The 21,003-nt window shown below is 33.4% G+C and overlaps 1 protein-coding gene across 1 annotated transcript in view; it reads right to left on the bottom strand.

Annotated features, from left to right (window-relative positions):
• Positions 1 to 471: 471 nt before the first annotated feature.
• ABCA13 (ATP binding cassette subfamily A member 13) overlaps positions 472 to 21,003 on the bottom strand; it is a 493,610-nt gene continuing 473,078 nt past the window's right edge. Inside the window, exons 53-55 of the mRNA XM_074199032.1 lie at positions 5,381 to 5,486; positions 4,046 to 4,183; positions 472 to 1,787 (exon numbers count right to left, since the gene is read on the bottom strand). Of these exons, the coding sequence (XP_074055133.1) occupies positions 1,692 to 1,787; positions 4,046 to 4,183; positions 5,381 to 5,486 (340 nt within the window). The 3' untranslated portion in view covers positions 472 to 1,691. The remainder of the gene's footprint in view (positions 1,788 to 4,045; positions 4,184 to 5,380; positions 5,487 to 21,003) is intronic.

Raw genomic sequence — 21,003 nt, 5'->3', positions numbered from 1 at the left:
CACATTTAAAAAAATTCTCAAAATTTTTCACCTTAAACCTATAGGTCCTTGGACAACAAGAAACTCCAAAAGCATAAAACATTTGCAAGATTCAAAGATACAATGACATTTTCAACATTAACATAAGATTTGACCTTTTATATTCAGTCTTGTGGGATGTGGTCTTTAGTATGTTTTCTCTCTGTTGTTTTTAAAAGACATTATTCAATGGCAGACCTTGAAACTTCAACTTTATGAATACTCTAGCTCAAAGACTGGAGGAAAAAATTATCCTACAGTGCAACCTAGTATACTACTCAATTTTACTTTAACCTTCTCAACATTTAAAGGTACCTTCATTTCCATATTACTTGAATTAAATTAGGTACTGAAGGTTACAGATAACACTACAAAGAAAAAAAAAGAACATCATCCAAGAAACAGACCAACTTAAAGAAAATTTAGTTTATTCACTGTAAAAGATTGGTCATATTTCAGAATTTTTAAAAGATTTATTACAAAATAATTAATTTTCTACTTCAGACAATGAAAATAGGCTAAAATATAAGAAACCATGATATCCTTTGGAAAGAATTACCTGGATTTGGCTCAAAGTCACTCTGAAAAACAAACCTTGATCAGCTAAGAAGGTCTAAGGTTTAAGCATTACCTTTATAAAATGGTGCAATTAAGAACAGCTGGAACTCCATAGATTTTAATTATATCCTATTGTAGCAAAGAAAACACTACCAAAAAAGAAAAGCTTTTATTCTAAATTACTACAAATATTATTCAATGATTCTACTTGCACAAAAAAATCAAATAAAAATTAAATTAGTCACCCTCGACTGAGTTTCCAAATGATGTTAACAAAAATAAGTTGAGCGATTTCTGTCCTGAGAAATTCTTATCACTTCTAGACCAGGGAAAGCGCCAATGACATCATGTTAACACATTATATAAACGCTAGCTATTAGTATTATTATTTTGCCAAAAAATATGTTTTAAAAGAGACAAATTTATTTCAATATAAAGATTCCTTCTTGAAATAACAGTATTTTAAAGACTTCATTTTATAAAGTTATGAGATTGCATTTAACTAAAATTTTATTTGTCAATGTTATATCCCTGTGGCTTTTCAGTTGTATTCCATTACACAGGGCCCCATTTACGTTTTTCTTAGAAACAAAAGAAATTAAGGCCAAAGTAGAAAAAAAATGACAATTTATCACTATTAAATCTCTTCCCTCTTCCCAAAAAGAAATATTAAAACCTAAAAGCCTGAGGGAGAATTCAGCCATGTATAATTTATGGGACTTTGTTCAATTTATTTAATAATGCTGCAGGGCTAAATAATAAATGTTTTAATGTATATAGAGAACATCATTTGTGCAACAGAAAGACTACATTTTCCTTGTCATAGCATTATAGCTCAATAAAATCATGACTTGAAAGTGATCTCATTGGAGTTGGTAAATAAAAACGAAGTATGTTAATGTATCCAAAAGAAATAGAACTGGCCAAGGAATCAATAGACCTTGGTTCTTGTCTAGTCTGTGAATTATCTATGTGGCTTTACACAAGTCATTCTCACATATAGAGTAAAGAGCTGAGTTTGGCAGTTTCTTGCAGGTTCTGAAGCATGAGCCTTTCCATGAGGAGAGTTGTTTTCAATAGCTCAGAACTTCTTTGGGGGTAGGATGTCTTGGAAGCTACATTGACACAAGATGAGGATGAATATAGTTGGTAGAAGATTCAAAGGTAGGGAATGGAGTTTGCTGCTGCTGTGTAGCAAAGCTAATAAAGACCTGCAAGACACAATGTAAATACTGAATGTTGTTAGAAGGCTATGGAGAGTAGTAGTCCATTTATTATGGCCTAATCTTGACTTTGTTGAAAACAACCTATATTATCAGAAGAAATATTCATGTCTCTAAATTCCAATCAGAAATTATACCTCTACTTTGTTATCTAATTAATTGTGAGTTTCTCATGATCAAGGACTGGGTTTTTTTTTTGCCTCTTTTTATATCACCAAGGCTTGATATACTGCATACATAGTATAAAATAGGAGTTTAATAAATGTTTATTGATTTAAATACTATTATTACAACTTTTAATAATAATACTACTTCTACTGCAGATGAATAATAATACTAATAATAATAATAGTAATAATAATAGTAATTTGATGAGAGGAAACATGGAATGATGACTAGAGAGCTGGACTTTGAACCAAGAAGTCTGGTTCAAGACTCACTTAGCGCCTATTAGTTATATGAAATTAAGTCACTTAACCTATTGGTGATCTAGGAAACCCTCTAAACCTGTAAGTTTCAGATAAAGTATTGACCTTCATTGGTTGAAGGAGCCTTTTTTTTGAGATTTCCCTCTACCAATGAAATCACAGATCCGATCCCTTTTCCTAATATTGTGGTGCTTTTGTGAATCTGTGATCTCTACAATGTTGGTCCCTCACAGAATAAGTTATATTAGAGCCAGAAGCAATGTTAGAAGCTATCAAAGCACTACCCCTTAATCTTAGAGGTGAATCTGAGAGGTTAAATAACCTGATCTAAAGTAGAGGTTTTTAATCTGTATGTGTGTGTGTGTGTGTGTGTGTGTGTGTGTGTGCAATTATCATGAACCCTTTTGACATTCTGCAAAGAAGCAAAGAACATTTCTTAGTATAACTTTTTAAAAATCATCATTATATGTCATGATAAATTTTAATTTGAGATTGGTTAAAATTAGAATATATTCTTCTGCACCAGTTTCACTGACTCTCCAGAGATCCCCCAAATCAGTGGTCTTTCTATTGTACTTTGGTTCCTTCTCTGGCACAAAATGTAACCCATCACTAATAACAATGATAGCTATTTTCAGACTATACTATAGTGTTTACAAAGTCTTTACCTCTTTGTGTTAGATGGAATATATCATTACATTTTTCCCATTTCATAAGGGAGAAAATTGAGGCTTAGAAAAATTAAATGATTTTCCCAGGTTCATACAGCTAATTGATTGTACAGACTATTAGGTAAGAGAGAAACAATATTCAAGCAAAGGTATTTCAAATCCAAAGCTGGTATTCTTTTCATTATACCATGTTGCTTTTCCAAGTAAATCCTATGAGACAATTATTCAGAATATAAATGAATTCCCCAGATGCTTTCTTCTGTGTAAATATCATTATGAATTTTTTAATAAAAACCAGGACTATGAGTTAACTATCAATCCTTGGTACTGCATTAGTAAATTTTGAGTTTCTTTTCCATATGTGGCTTTATATATTTAATGTTTATTTATGCATGTATATACATATCATATATCTGTGTATTTCTGTATATACTTAATGTAGAACCCCCATCCCATTCTGGAAAAGAAAACAACACTAATGGTCATGTTATAGCTTATGTTATCTGAACATTTATGTTTATTTTGGGTAAGTAGTTTAATGGCTGTGTGTATTTGCATATCTATAATATATCTGCTTATGTTTCTGCACATACCTGCATGCATAAGTAGGGATGATCAGGAGGTTGATCTTATATAACATATAAGATATATATGATACATCTCAATCAGCTAAAAAGATGTTGAGTTATATTGAGATTTTATCAGAGGTAAATAGTTAGCTGGTATAGTATTTGGACCCCCAAACATAGTAACATAGATCTGAAACTATTTCTTCATGACCCTGAGTAAGTCACTTAACTTTTATCCAAATAAGAAAAATTGAAATTGTATTGTTAACCACCTGACAGTAGATAACATGAAATTTCATATGTAAATTGATTTTAAATAATAAATATAATTATTACTTTATTATTATTGTTAATATTTTTATATTAGCCTAAAATAAAATATTTTATCAAAAATCATTATAATATTAGGGGGAATCAAACAATAATATAATAAAAGCACAAGTCTGATTTTAAAAAATTAATACAGCCTCTAATATTTTATATTTACTAAGAGAATTTTATCAATGTTTTTATATATCTAAAAATGCCATATGGAAAACTCCAAATACAAAGTATTTAATTACAATGAAATGCAGTACCTGTTCTAAAGTAGTTTGGTTAATAGAATAGTGTTTGATGTTCAGCAAAGTCTTATTGTTCTCTAGAACTTTGAACAAGTCTGCTAAGCACCCCCATCTTTGTGGCACACGGTACTCCAATAAATTAAGATGTTGTCCCTAAAAAGCAAATCACAAAATGTGAATTAATAAACAGTAGAGCCATTGAAATCCACAGAATTGCCAAGAATTCTCTTTAAACCTCCCCCAAACTCCCCCTCCCCACCAACAATACCTAATCGATTTAAACCAGGATAGCCTTCCATCTAGTGGGTATACAACCAATATTTCCTGATAGTGGTTAATCTGAATGGTAGTGAGAAAAAGTTGGACTGAATGAAATAAAGAAAAAATTTTAATATGCTTATGAAAGAAAAATAAACTTATAATATTTCTGGAAGAAAAAGATCAGGTGACTAGATTGATAATTTAGGTCAATTTTTTTTGAAGTGTAGAGGGGAGTTCCTTATCTGTGATGATAAAAATATGAGAGGATGGTCTTATAAATGCTTGTGCATCATAATATTAAGAAAAAGGACTGGATCTATGATTTCATTGGTAGAGGGAAATCTCAAAAGAGGCTCCTCCAACCAATGAAGGTCAATACTTTCTCTAAAACTTACAGGTTTAGAGGGTTTCCTAGATCTCTAATAGGTTAAGTGACTTAATTTCATATAACTAATAGATGCTAGCTGAGCCTTGAGGGATAAAATCTTATGTCCAAATATTTCTGCTCAGATAATCTAATTTATTGAATAAGGGTACAAAGACTTTAATGACAAATGAGAATGCAAGGGAATGAAGGAATGCTAAAAACAAACACAATGAAATCAACAAAACATAAAGAAATCAACAAAAAAAACCCAAACTGATTGCCTTACTTTTCTTACACAAACTCTTTAAAAGTTTGACATAATTTTATTTTTATTCCAGAACTACACATTTTGCAAAACCCTAGAGCATTGCAAACCCAACAAAACAAGCATATTTTTAACCATCTATTAAAATATGGCATTCTGAAAATAAGAGTTTTGCACTAGAATTATCTCTATGGAATAGAAAGATGTTGCCACAACAATATCATCCACTTTAGCTATAGAAACCAAGTTTGCTTTGTTTTCCTCAGAGTTGCTGAACAAACCAGTTGTTCATGTTATTACAGAGACAAAGGAATTTTGGATGTCTTATAATGTGGCCAAAGAAATTATATTTGACTATAAAAAAAGGAACTCATAGATAGACATAGAAAACTATCCTTTTTAATAGAGGTCATTAAAAATATTGTTTCAAAACAATGATGGAGAATTTTGGTATTACCTTAAATTGGATTCCTGGGAAATGGAGGTTGAGACAGTCAGAGATGGCATTATGTTGCTTCGTTTCTTGGCTTAACCAAACTTTGACAGTATATCCAGCTCCAAATCTGGAAGTTGAGTGAAAGACAGGAGTATGAGCTACTTCACTGAGAATCCTTGCTTCTGTGTTAACTACTACAGTTTCTACAACAAAGAATTATTCCTAAATATATTGGTTAGACTTTATCCTTTATTGAATAGTTTAATAACAATCTTTGATCTCTATGAAAATAGCAATAATTCTCTCTGCCTATTTTGAAAAATCTGTAAGATGACATCAATGCGGAAAACTATAGCTTTTTAGTACCTCCCACCATTGGGGTCCCTCCCTCTCTTGGGTTGGATAGGTTGGTGAAATGTAGAAATTAGGAATATAATCCTTGATCCTTCTCTATTTAAGGTAATTTTCCTCATGATTTCCACCAGAATGCTTTCCTTTCATCATTTCATCATTCTACAAGATCATATCAATGCAGAAAATCATACGTCCCAGATCAGTACCCTAGAATGACATCATTCCCCAGGGTCTAGTAATTTCACCACCAGCCTGCTTTTCATGTGTTGTCTCTCCCCTTAGATTGTGAGCTCCTTCAAGGAAAGAAATGGCTTGTGCCTTTCTTTGTATCCCCAGCATTTAGCATAATGTAGGCACCTAAAGAATGTTTATTGACTCTTTTATTACTTTGGATTTAATAGTATAAATAAAATAAATTTAAAGAATAAATTATGGAATTTTCTACTGCACATGACAGAAGAAGAAAAAGAAGAAAAGATGCCAAACAGCCAACCAGCCGGTCAGTTCTGGAAAAGAAAAATGGAATCTGAAATCAAAGAGCTTTGATACAAATTCTGATTCTAGTCATTTAGTCTCTCTCTACTACTGTGGTTTATCTGTAAAATGTGTAGATTAGACTAGGCTACTTCAAAGTTCTCCTTTTAGAGAATCAGTTAATAGTCATTTATTAAATACCTGTAATAGAACAGGCTCTGTGCTAAGCCCTGGGGAGGCAAAGACAAAAGATAGTCTCTGCCTTTGAGGAATTCACTATCTACCATGAGAAAACAAGTACACAAATATGGACAAATGTGTGATTTGCAAAATAAATAAGAAATAATTAAGAGATACTGAAATTAAGAAAGATTAGGAAAGTATACTCTAGATGGTAGGATTTTACTTGGGACTTGAAGGAAAATAGTAGGTAGACATGAAAAAGTGTCAAAGAAAATGACTAGAGACCAAATTATGCCAGATTCAAAATTATATTATAAAGAGACAATTATGAAAACCATTTGATATTGGCTAAGAAACGAATGTTGGATCAGTAGAATAGATTAACTAAACAAGATACTATAGTATTTTGCATGTAATTGGATATACAATAGTATATGAATATAGTAATCTGGTGGATAAAGCCAAAGACTTGGACTTCTGGGATAAGAACTCACTATTTGGCAAAAATTACTAGGAAAATTTAAAAATAGCATTGTAGAAATTAGACCTAGTCTAACATCTCACACCATATACAAAGATAAGGTCAAAATGAACAAATGATTTAGACATATTTGGTCTATATATAATTCTACACACACACACACACACACACACACACACACACACACACACACACATATATAAATGATAGTTTTCAACATTCATTTTTTTTAGGTTTTTTGCAAGGCAAATGGGGTTAAGTGGCTTGCCCAAGGCTACACAGCTAGGTCATTATTAAGTGTCTGAGACTGGATTTGAACCCAGGTACTCCTGACCTCAGGGCTGGTGCTTTATCCATTATGCCTCCTAGCTACCCCTCAACATTCATCTTTTTATAAACTTTTGAGTTCCACATTTTTTTATAAGCCAATTCAGAGTGTAAAAAATGGTCTATCAGATCTGCAGAGAGGGGAGTAATTTATTATCAAACAAGAAAACATTGTTATGGAAACAATGTAAAGATTACCAGATTGCCTTTAGTGGGGAGAGAGGGAAGATAGGGTGGGAGAAAATTAAAATTCAAAATATTATCAAAATGATAGGTAGAAACTACTATATTATTGGGAACCAAAATATTTTTATAAAAAATTGCTAAATGCAAATGGATAATTTTTCTTATATTAAATTAAACAGGTTTTATACAAATAAAATCAATGCAAACAAAATTTGAAGGAAAGTCGGAAGCTGGGAAACAATTTTTACAGCCAGTATTTCTGATAAAGACTAAATTTCTCAAATACATATATATATATATATATATATATATATATATATATATATATATATATATATATAGTTAGTTAGTTAGAGAGAAAGGCGTCAAAATCATAAATACAAGTCAAAAGATTTCAGAAAAGCTTGGAAAGATTAATACTGAGTGAAGTGAGAAGATCCAGGAGAACAATGTACACATTAACAACAGCATTGTGAGATGACCTATTATGATGCATTTAGCTCCTCTCAGCAATTCAGTGATCAAGGATAATTCTAAGACTTATGATGAAAAATGCTATCCATATACAGAGGGAAAACTATGAAGTCTAAATGCAGAATAAAGCATACTGCATCAACCTTTTAAAACTGCTTTAAGTTTTTTTTTTTCCCTTTCTTATGGTTCTTTTGCCCTTTAGTTCTAAATCTCCTTTCACAATATGAATAATAAGGAAATATGTTAAACAGAATTATACATGTAGAACCTCAGCAGATTACTCACTGCCATGGGAAGGGGGGAAGAGAGGGGAGAATAATAAAAAAAAATATGGAATTCAATAGCTTAGGAAAAGAAGATGTTGAAAACTCTCTTTGTGTGCAACTGGAAAAATAAAATAACATAAAAAAGAATATGATTCATTCCCCCATTGATAAATATTCAAAGAATATTAACAGGTAATTCTCAGATGAAGAAATTAAAGCTTTCTATAGCTATATCAAAAAATCTCTAAATCACTATTGAAAAGAGATACGCAAATTAAAACAACTGTGAAAAACCACCTCAGACCTCATAGATGGACTAATAGGACAGAAAAGGAAAATGAACAATGTTAGATTGATGTGGGTAAAGTGGGACAGTAATGCACTTTTGGTGCAGTTGTAAACTGATCCAACCACTCTAGAGAATAAATTGAAAGTATGTCCAAAGGACTATAAAACTGTGGATACACTTTAATTCACCAGTACTACTATTTGGGTCTATATTTCAAAGAGATCATAAAAAAGGGAAAATGATCCACGGAAACAGATATTTATAGCAGCTCTTTTCCTGGTGTCAAAGAATTGAAAATTGAGAGGAAGCCTATGAAATGGGGAATGAATTAACAAGTTTGAAAATAATGTTCAATAAGAAATGATGAGCAGGCATATTTCATAATAACCTGGAAAGACTTATATGAATTGATGCTGTGAAGTGAGCAGAACCAAAAGAACATTGTACACAGAAACAGGAACACTGCATAATTATCACCTAAAATAGACTTAGCTCTTCTCAGTAATACAGTGATCAGTCAATTCCAAAAGACTTGTGACTGAAAAATGCCATTTACATCCAGAGAAAGAACAAAGGAGTCTGTCTATGGATTGAAGTGGACAATTTTCATATTTTTATTTATTTTGTTTTTTCTTATTTTTTCCTTTTCTGTTTTTTTTTACTACATGATTAATTTAGAAATACGTTTATCATGATTGTATATGCATTACTTAACTGTCGTGGGGAAAAGGAAGGAAAGGGGAGGGAAGGGAAGAAGGAGAAAACTTCGGAACTCAAACTCTTACAAAAATGACTATTGAATACTATCTTTACATATAATTGGAAAAAATACTATTATTTGAAAAAAAAAGCCAAAAACAAAGAAAATACCTATACAAAGCTGAGGGCTGGAGCCAAGACCTTGAAGAGAATGTCAGGGCTCCCTTAGCTCCTCCCCAAAACCCTTCAAAGATCTTTAAATAATATCCTAAAATAAGTCCTGGAGTGACAGACTCAAAGGGACAGGGTAAAACAATTTTCCTGCCCAAGGAAACTTACAAGTTTGACAGAAAAGATCTATCCCACTGGAATGAGAGTGAAACAGTCCAGTGCAGACTGCGCCGATATAGGCTATCCCTAGTAAAGCAGCAGGTCTTAGGAATAATTGAGTCAACATTTGCAGCAGCAGCAGCAGCTTCCAAGGTAAGAGGGTTGAGCAACTGGTCAGAAGGAGATTTTCATGGTCTCTTTGCTGGTACTGGGAATACACAGAAGCAGGTTACAGTCCTGAATGTCAAACCCAAGATAAAAAGGAGCACTAGCACCGAGGAGTTTGCTGCCCCTAGGTAGCAAGGAGTCACATCACAATTTCAGACAACAAAGAGTGCTTTGTAGTGACTCACAGACCAGAAGAGTAGTAAATGTACCTCTCTTTAGATCATATCAACTTAGAAAAAATGAAAAGAAAGAAGATCCTAGAAGTATCCTCAAAAACAAATGCACAAAACCCTTTAAGTTTGGAACAGTACACCCTCCATCCTGGAAGAAGAACCCCACTTTAACAAAAGGTTGAAAATTAGGAAATAGCCTGATAAAATAAGCAAAGAAAGATCATCAGAATAAGACAACAAAGTCAATATTTCTACATCCTAAGCCTCCAATAAATATATAAATTGGGTCTCGGGACACACGAGAGCTCAAAAATGATTTCTAAAATTAAGAACAATAGCAAAAAAAATGAGAAATGAGAATGATGCAAGAAAATAATGGGGGCAACTAGGTGGTACAGTGGCTAGAGCACCAACCCTGGAGTCCAGAGGACCTGAGTTCAAATCCTGCCTTACAAAAACCTAATAATAATAATAATAATAATAATAATAATAGTAAACAAGCCAACAGCTTGGTAAAAGAGGCACAAAAAATAGTGAAGAAAATAACATCTAAAAACCTGAATAGATCAAATGTTATGATAATACAAAAATCAAATGAGGAAAAGAATGCCTTAAAAAGCAGAAATTGAGAAATGGAAAAGAAGCATAAAAATCCACTGAAGAAAAGAACCCATTAAATAATAGAATAGGCCAAATAAAAAAAAAGGCACAAAATCTACTGAAGAAAATAATTCCTCTTTTTTCTTTTTTTTATTTATTTAAGGCAATGTGGTTTGAGTGACTTGCCCAAAGTCACACAGCTAGGCAATTATTAAATGTTTGAGTTGGAATTTGAACTCAAGGCCTCCTGACTCCAGGGGTGGTGCTCTATCCACTGCACCACATAGCTTCCCCAAATAATCTTAAAAATTAGAACTGAGGATATAGAAATTAATGACTCTTTAAGACATCAAGAATCAATAAAACCAAAAGAATGAAAACATATAGGACAATGTGAAATCTTATTAGAAAATCTTATTAGAAAAACTGATCTAGAAACGAGATCCAGGAATAATCATTTAAGAATTATATGACTTTCCAAAAGTCATGATTTAAAAAAAAAGAACCAATATCATCAAGGAAGACTGCTCTGATATTCTAGACTCAGTGGGTAAAATAAGAATTGAAAGAATCTACTTAACATCTCCTGAAAGAGATCCCAAAATGAAAACTCTCAGGAATGTTACAACCAAATTCCAGAACTCCAAGATTAAGAAAAAGAATGATACAAGTCACCATAAAGAAACAATTCAAATATCATGGAACCAACTATCAGGAAAACACAAGATTTAGCAACTTCTACATTAAAGGATCAAAGTCCTTGAAACCTCATATTCTGGAGGACAAAGGAACTGGGATTACAATAAAAAATCACTTTCCCAGCAAAACTGAGTATACTTTTTCAGGAGGAAAATGGAAATTCAATAAAATAGGAGACTTGCAAGCATTTCTCATGAAAAGACCTGAACTGATTAGAAAGTTTGACTTCCAAATACAAAACTCAAGAGAAGCATAGAAAAGGAAACAGGAAAAGGAAAGCAAGAGAGATGTACGAAGTTTAAATTCTTTACATTCCTGCATGGGAAGATGATATTTGAAGTTACAAGTGTGTCCATACACACAGACAGACACATACACACAGAGCTATAAATATATTGTTAGAGCAGTTAGAAGGACAATATACATGTGAGTTGAACATCATGGGATGTCCTTTAAAAATAAAATGAAGGGACAAGAAAGAGTAATGCATTGGGAGAAAGGGAAAGGAAGAGATAGAATGGGGGAAATTACCTCAGCTAAAGGAGACAAGAAAGAAGTGGGAAGTGGCAGGAGAAGCTTGAACTTTCAGAATTGATTCAAAGAGAGAGTAACAAACACTTCAATTGGGATTGACTGAACAATGTAAGATATATGATTGTGATGGAATACTATTAAGATATAAGAAATGATGAACTAGATACTTTCATAAAAACCTGGACTTACAAAAATGATGAAAAATGAAATGAACTAGAACATTGCATACAGTAACAGCATTATAGTAAGATTATCAACGTTAAATGACTTGTTCTCAGTAATACAATTATCTAAGACAACTCTGGAGGATTTATCATTGAAAAATGCTATCCATCCCAGAAAAAAAGAACTGATGGAGTCTGAATATAGGTTGAAGAATACTTAATTTTTCTTGGGTTTTTATTTTGGTCTGTTTCCTTTTATAACATGACTAAGATGGAAATGTTTTGCATGATTCCACATTTTTAATCTATATCAAATTCTTTACTTTCTCAATGAGGGGAGTGAAGAGAGAGAGAGAGAATTTGAAGCTCTTTTTTAAAAATAATTACTGAACATTGTTTTACGTGAAATTGGGGGAAATATTAAAAATTTAAAATAAAGAAAACTGCCTCTCAAAAAGAGAAAAAAAAAGATAATGTTAACAAATAGACCAGTGTCACTTCAAAGAAGAATAAGTGGGAATTATGGGGTAGAAGGCATCAGAAAACTGGGAAGGTTGTGAGGAAAAGTTATGAATGCTTTGAATGTAAAACATGGGATTTTGGATTTGATAAAATACAAAATTGAAATTTATGGAGTATGGCGAGAGCATGGTTGGATTGGTGTTTTATAAAAATCACTTTGGTGTCTAAATGGAGGATGTACTAAAGTGAAGACAGTCTTTTTGCAGGCACACCAGTCACCTGGCTCTTTCAATAAGAAGATGGCCTACTATTCCAGAGTAATAGCAGTATTAGAGAGATGGAAAAGCAATTGTGTGATTTTTGTACAAAATCAACAAGTCTTGGATATGCTGTGTGAGACATAATAAGAATTTGAGGATGATACCTCAGTTGACAGCACGAAGATCTGGAAGGATGTTGGTGCCCTCAATATCAAGGAACTTGGAAAGGAGGGAGAGATTGAAGAAAATATGAGCTCAGTTTTGGACATCCAGTTAGAAGACTGAAAGACATATGAAGATTTGAAATTAGAGATCAGTAAAGAGGGTAGGATTGAATAGGTAGATTTGGAAATGAGTATAGAAATGATAATTAAATTCAAAAAAACTAATAAGATCACCATGTAGAGAAGAACATAGTAAGAAGAGAAAAGGGTCTAAAACACAACTTTAAGAGCTATCCTTAGTCAGTGTACATGATTTAATGAGAATGCAGCAAAGGAAAATGAGAAGGAACATTAAAAAAGTAGAAACAGCAGGAAGAGTTCCATAAACTTAGAAGAGTGAAGAGTGTATCAGGTAGAAGGGGGTGATCAACATTTTCTAAAGCCTCAAAGAGGTCAAGAATAATATGTCAGTAAAGGTCAGTAAAGGATTTGGTCATTTTCCTAACATTTTTGATGAATGTTGAGGTAAAAAAAAAAACATTGTAGGAGGTTTAAAAAAAGAGTACAAATATAGACATACTGCTACTCTGTGATCCAATAATCCCACAATCCTGGGGCCTAGGCTAAAGATCTAAGAGTTTACCAAAAATTATAAAAGAAAAAGAGCATCCACCAACCAAATAATTGCATCAAACAATTCCATATTTCGTCACATAAAAATCAGACCCTTTTGGTCTAATTCTGGTTTGATGGACAATCAGGACTGAGAAACTTTGTTGGCCCAGGTAATACCTTTCTTAATCCAGTGGTAAAAATAGTGATAAATCATTCATAAAGGAGGCCTCATTCAATCTACAAATTACTCTTCTTTACCATTCATTCATTCATTTGTTCAGTCATTCATTTTATGTAAGAGGTTATTAAGCTAGAACATTGAAAATAATGACAATAATAGCTAAAATATATAAAGTACCCTGAGCTTTACAAATTTGTCTATTTTATCTTCACACTCACCTTGTGAGGTAGGCAACATTATTACCTTTTTGCAGATGAGTAAATCAAGATAAACCCAAAAATTAACTTGCTACCAGTCTATTACCCTGAAAGTTTGCTTAGGGGAGAAATTTGAAAAGTAATGTGCTTATTCAAAAGTTTTGAATGAACATTAACTCCTTATTTAAATAGCTATATGGAGTTACACTCTCAATGATGTGGATACAATCTCCATATTTGTAGAGGACAACCCATTTATGTTTTCATTTATGATGAAATAACTGATAACATTTCAACTTGAACACATTTTGAAAGTAACATTTTATATTTCTGTGACATAGCTCTTTTTAAACAAAAGACATCAAACAATTTAAACTTTCTTGTTCATTAGAGTCCATCATGATTAAAGTTCTTAATTGCACGATGTTATGATATAATTCTATTTCCATTTTTAGGGGTTTTTTTCTTTCTTCCCTTGCTGTTAACATATCAGATTATCACCTCTTCTTTTACCCTCTTCATCCCTTATGATTTTTTTTCCTTATGATCTGCAATGGGTATAAAAATCAAATAACCAGAACATTATATTAAATAAAATCAATAAAATTCTGATTAGATAAAGTTGATAAGTCTAAAATATGAACTATTTTTCAGATTGCCTGGTCTATAAATATTAAAAGAACTAAGAATTAAAAATACCTAGGTAAGTAAATCCCATGGACTTTTTCCTATTATTCTCATGGTTATTCTCAAAGTCTGATAGCTATTTCTATAGAGTCATATTGCACCATTATCAATGAGTCTGTGAGTACAATAGATCTGGTGCAATACCATCACAGCTAAATGGCAACTCTACCTTTGAGACCTTGGGTAAATTATTTAACCCTTCTGGGTCTCAATTTTCTCATGAATACAATAAGGGCTTACCAGAAATCAATGAAACATAGAAGTCATTAGAGGGAAATCTTAAATATTGCTTAAACTAATTCCATTATTTACATATATAGAAGTCAAAATGCAGTCAGAAATTGTGACCAAAATCACAAATTCAAAGCAATCTATAAACATAATTATAAATCTATAATCTATAAATCTATAAATGATGTGATAGATCCATCAATCAATTATCATTTATTAACTACCAAGTATTGTGTCTAACACTATGTTGAGGATACAAAGAAAAATAATAGATTGTCACAGAGACAGCCCACAAAAAAAACCCATGTACAAAGAAGCCATACAGATACAGGATTAAATGATAATAACCAACAAATCATGTCTTTGTATACATAAAGGCAGGAAAACTTTTTTGTGAAGAAAATAATTTATTTTAAATAGTTTTCCAACTGTAATAAGATGACAAAACACAAACACACACACACACACACACACACACACACACATTTAACAGACAAGCTATATACAGGAAAAATTGGAGACAGTCAATACAGAGAAGACAATAGCATTAAAGGGGATTAGATAACATTTTTGTAGAAAAAAATTAACTGAAATGTGAAGAAATCCAGGAAATAGTGAAAGGATAGGAAGAATTTTAGGCATGGAGGACTTTCAAGTGAAAAAAAAAAACCACTATTATGGAATGAATAAAATATTTTGGATTTAAGTTACAAGAATTATATAACTACAACTAGATAAAAAAAACTGTTTAGTCAAATAAAAACAGACCTAAGCAACTGGATAAAATACTAATTATTCAGGGTTGGATGAATCAATAAAATAAACATGAAAATTACATTAATTATTAAATATAATATCAAGCAAACTGCCAAAGAATTACTTTATAAAACTAGGAAAATCAAGAAAAATGATGAAAATAGGAATAAAGGAGAGTGAAGCTAGCAGCACCAGATCATAAACTATAGTACAAAGTATTAATTTTTAAAAACAGTTTGAGAGAGATAAAGACAGAGACAGAGATAGAGATCTCTGGAACACAAAAGGAAAACAACATAGAGAAGTAAATATATTTAATACCCTAGCATATGATAAACACAAAGACCCCAACTACATAAATATAACTTCATTATTTAAAAAACTTTATAAAGTATTATGAAGGGAAATTTGATTTAGATCAATACCTCTTACCTTATTAAAAGAGAATTCTAAATGAATATGAACCTAGTTATAAAAAGACACTTCATTTAACAAATTAAAGAAATATGAGATAGGAGAAAGTTACCTCTTAGATGTATAGATAGGAAAAAAGTTCATGACCAAAGGAAAAATAGAGGATTACAGAATAGAAAATAGAAAAAATTAATTATATAAAATTTAAAAGATTTTGCATAAACAAGTCTAATAGTTTAAGACAAATTACAGTGTGCCCCGATCAATGTGAGCTCAGCCACCACAATATGAGCTTCCACCACAGTTGGGCACAAAAAATCAATGTGAACACCTGGGGTGGGTAGCCTAAACTTATGAATGTCATGTTTCCTTTGAGTTGCTTCAATTCTTCCTTCCTCATAGAATGCAACACCCTCACTGATGAGGGCATGCTATGCTGAAGAGTCCTGTGCCAGTGTCTCCCATACTGTACAGTCAGTTCTAAAGTTCTTCAATGAGACCTTCATGGTGTCTCATTGTCATTTCCTCTGACCTCCTTGTGAGAGTTTGTTCTGTGTTTTGCTTTGTGTTTTTCTTTTTGGCAAGCATACATCGGACATTCTAACAACACATCTAGCCCATCAAAGGTTTGCTCTGTGTAGTAATGTTGGAATGATAAACAATTTAGTTCAAGAAAGGACCTCGGTGTCTGGTATCTTCACCTGCCAGGTGATCTTCAGAATCATCCTAAGATAATTTAAATGGAAGCGATTCAGTTTTCTGACATATTGCTGGCTTCAGAGGCATATAGATAGCAATGAGGTCAGCACAATGGCTCTGTAGACCTTCAGTCCAGTAGTCAAATATCTCTTCTCTCCCATACTTTCTTTCAGAGACTCTCAAATACTGAACAAGCTCTGCCAATGCAAGTGTCCACCTCATTGTCAATGTGTACCACTTTGGAAATGCCACTGCCAAGGAAAGTGAAGTTGTCCACAATACTCAAAACTTCTCCATTTGCTATAATCAATGGTTCCAAATATAGATGGTGTGGTGCTGGCTGGCAGAACACCTGTGTTTTCTTGATGTTAATTGTTAGGCCAAGATTAGCACAAGAAGCAGAGAATCAATCCATACTTTGTTGCATGTCAGCTTCAGAGGTTGCATTGAAGGCACGATCATCTGCAGACAGATCATGTACTAACACTCCCTCAACTTTGGTGCTGGCTTGTCAAGTTGAAGAATTTGGGCCAAGTTCATTCTCAGTGAAGGCATTTGATAACATGGCTGAAAACATCATGCTAAAAAAATTATGTAAGGACATATCCTTGTTTTATTTCATTGGTGACTGGGAAATCTCGAGAGCATCCTTCAGTATCCGGTACTCAAGCATGCATGCCTTCATGGAACTGACATACAATACTGATGAAGTCCAGGCAACCAAATTTTAACAGTATCAAAGGCCTCAGTCACTGCAAATGTATTCAGACCTCTGTTCTGTTCCTGACATTTTTCATGGAGTAGATAGGCAGCAAATACCAGATCAACTGTTCCTTGATCCTTTCTGAACCACACTGGCTCTCAGGGAGGTGACCATCTTCCAGGTGAAGGATCACTCTATTGTGAAGGACTCTGGTAAGACTCTTACCATCAATGACTAAAAGAGTGATTGTCACTGGGCAATCTATTCCCTTTACCTTGAATTCTTGGGGTACAACCTCTTCATCCCATATAATCCGGAAAATTTCACTCAGTTTTTTGGATAATCAGTGGACCCCCTCCCCTTGTAGATCTCAGCTGGAATAGAATCATTACAGGTGCTTTGCCATTTGAAATGAGTCTAATGACATCCAAGACCTCTTCTTCATTTGGAACTTTGGCTAGAGACTCATTGAGTTCAACTTGAGATAAACAATCAGTGGCTTCTTCATTGATTGGTGATGGTCTGTTATGAACACTATGGAAGTGTTCAGCCCATCTCTCTAGGATCATATCCCTATTGTTAATCAATGTGGATCCATTAGCACTGAGTAGTTGAGATGTACCATATATCCTTGGTCCATAAATAGCTTTCAGGGCATCATAAAAGCATTTTGGTTTGTTACTGTCTACATAAAATTGAATTTCATCTGCCTTCTTTCTGAGAAATCTCTCTAGGCTTCACTTGGCCTTTACTTTTGATGGAATTAAAGGTTGTCTTCATAGAAATGGATGAACCATCCTACTGGTAAACTTTGTGGAGTTCTTGTTTTTCCTTTAGCAGCTTATGTATTTCCCCATCATTTTCATCAAACCAATGTTGGTGTCTGTGAGTGTTCTTGTCCAGGTGAGGAAATGCCATGCTGTACACCAGATCTCTGAAAGCTCCCCATTCCTTTTCTGCTCCTTTATTGACAACTGTGGCTCAGTTTTCCTTCCAAGTTAGCAACAAACTTCCTTCTCAGAGAGACATTCTAATCTTTTGACATTAATTCTTCTGATAGTAATTTTGCCTGGAGATTACCACTTTGACTGAATGTGAGTATTTAGCTTAAAGAAGATGATTCTTTGATCAGGCCAGCATTCTGCATTGCACATTGCCTTTCTCACTCTCTTGTCCTGTCTGTCTTTTCTTACAATCACATAGTCTATTAGATGCCAATATTTGCTACAAGAATGCATCAGGGAAGTTTTATTGCATTTAGGGAAGTGAAAGACAACTTTTGAGATGATAAGGCCATGAGATGCACAAGTCTTTATTAGAAGGTGACTATTGCTGCTAATGTTTTCAACTCCATTCCTCCCAAAGACTACCTGCTATGTCTGGTAATCAGAGCCTATTCTAGTATTAAAATCACCCATAATTATAAGCTTGTCCTCTTTTGGTACATTGATAATAAGGGTCTCCAGGGCTTCATAAATTATTTTCTTTAACATCATCAGTATTCATCATGGTGGGAGCATTTGCACTGATGATGGTGGCATAGCATTTTCCTGGAAGTAACAATCTCATTGTCATGAACCTGTCTTTCACTCCTTTTGGAAGGCATTCAAGAATGTTGACTAGATTAGCTTTGACTGCAAAACCTACCCCAGCTTCATGGTATTCCCTTTCACTCCAGAAAAAAAAAAAAAGTGTATCCAGTTTCGACTTCAGTAAGTTGGCCTTCATTTGCCAGCCTGGTTTCCATTCATGGTTGCTATTTGGATACTATGCCTTCTGAGTTCTCTTGCAACAAGATCTCTTCATCTTTCAAATCTATTGGATCTTGTGTTGTCTATGAGTGTGCACATATTCTATGCACCAGCGGTGAGTAGAATCTTCTTTGAAAGAAGAATTGTGTCTCAACAACACTGTGGGATGCCTGCCTGCTGCAGAAATCAGGCAGGGTTGGGTAAGCAGACAATTTTTAGGGCACCTTTTCTATACCCTTCCTCACATCTGGAGGTGAGCAGTCTGATCCTTAAAAAGACTGCTCAGTCATCCAAAGGGCTGCTGAATTCCCACTGCTGCTTTCAGTATGGAAATGACCCTTTTGCCTGGGCTCCCTGTGAGAAGGGTTATGACTACAGCATCCAGTGTATTCACACCTGTTGCTTCATCACTTGCCTGTCACCAAAGAACTTTGAGAAATGATTATGAGTGATGTCTTTTGTGGCATGCACAAATTGGATTTAAGTGAGGAAGTCATCAGCCTCATTCTGTCTTCCAAAGTCTTTATGATCCAGCATAGTAAGACAACTGGTGACAGCTCTAGATGCAGTGGATGAACTTGGCATCTTTGATGTCTAACCAAGCTCTAAGTGCTCCATAGCACCTGCTTCAGATGTTTTCACAGCCATCGGAATGAATTGTTCTCTGCCACCCATTCCACCAGTGGAAGACTTCACATGCTTGGGTTAGACATCCCCCACTACTCACCAATCAGTTTGGGACTCCCTATGTTACCCTCAACCTGGTTTAGCCCACATATCAAAATGATTTACCAGGGTGTGGCCACTGTGCAAGCTACAGCTTCTTGGAGCCACAGATGAGAGTTAGGTAGCTCAGGTTGACATCAGAGATGGAAAACAGCCCTAAAAAGGGTTCAACAGCCCTCATACCAAGGAACTAGTCTTTTGTGAACACACCATGGAGTGGAGGAATATCTGAATAAACTGTAGCATATGAATATTACAAAGTATGATTATTGTGCTATAAAAATGAGTTGATGATTTCAGGAAAAACATGAAATGACTTGTATGAACTGATATAGAATGAAGTTAGAAGAACCAGAACACTTTACACTATAACATCAGCATTACAAAAATGGACATTCTTTAAACTATTTATAAACTGATAGATCAATAGAAGGACAATAATTTATAAAAAGAATAACAAATAAACAAAAATAACTTTGAATGCCAGAATTATTAATAAAATGACTGTTCATTATTCCAGATGAAATATATCTGAAAGCTGATCTACATCCATATTTTATTTATTTTTTAATTTATTTTTTCAATTACATGCAAAAATAGTTTTCAACACTCCTCTTTTTGTAAACTTTTGAGTTGAACAATTTTCTACCTCCCTTCCTCCCCTCCCCATGAAAGCAAGGAATCTGATATAGGTTAAACATGTACAATCATGTTTAACATACTTCCATTTTAGCCATCTGTTAATCTTTTAATTGAGAGGTAAAATATAACGTGCAATTTTGGATGAATTACTGTATTATTATTTTTACTTAACCTTTTTACATGATTTAAAGAGATTTCATGAGTGAGAATTAATCTGAAAATATAAATTTGAAAACAAAACTTATCAATCAAACTTGGAAAGAGAAAATAAACTGCATAGAATAAAAAATGAAGTGTCTTTTGAGAGGAATAGCAATCAGGACAGTGTCACTATATTACGAGGAACTTTGTTGATGAGGGTCAGCTATAAAAGAATTAGATTATGAATGCCTTTAGCTACCAAGGATTTGAAACTAGAGTTACTAGAGATTCATTAGAATTTATTAAATGAGTGGTAGAGTGAAGCATGGTCAGACCCATGGAAAATCAATTTGATAAGTGAGACAAGGATAGATTTAGGTGAGGAAAGACTTAAGGAAGGACTCCAATCAGAAAACTATGAGTAGCTTGACAAAGTGTGGTGACAAAATCTTCAAGATGAGAAGGAACTTATATACAACAGTACTTGTTTAAAGGTTAGATATGTCTGTGATGAAGAATTAGGTTCTATTCATACTAAAAAATGGTGCATTTGGGCATCATTTGTATTTGGATTGATAAAGAATATGTATCTATGTATGCTTATATAATTGTAC

Source organism: Macrotis lagotis, chromosome 8 (assembly GCF_037893015.1).
Source record: "Macrotis lagotis isolate mMagLag1 chromosome 8, bilby.v1.9.chrom.fasta, whole genome shotgun sequence".
NCBI classification, from domain to species: domain Eukaryota; kingdom Metazoa; phylum Chordata; class Mammalia; order Peramelemorphia; family Peramelidae; genus Macrotis; species Macrotis lagotis.
This window is presented reverse-complemented; position numbering and strand designations above follow the sequence as displayed.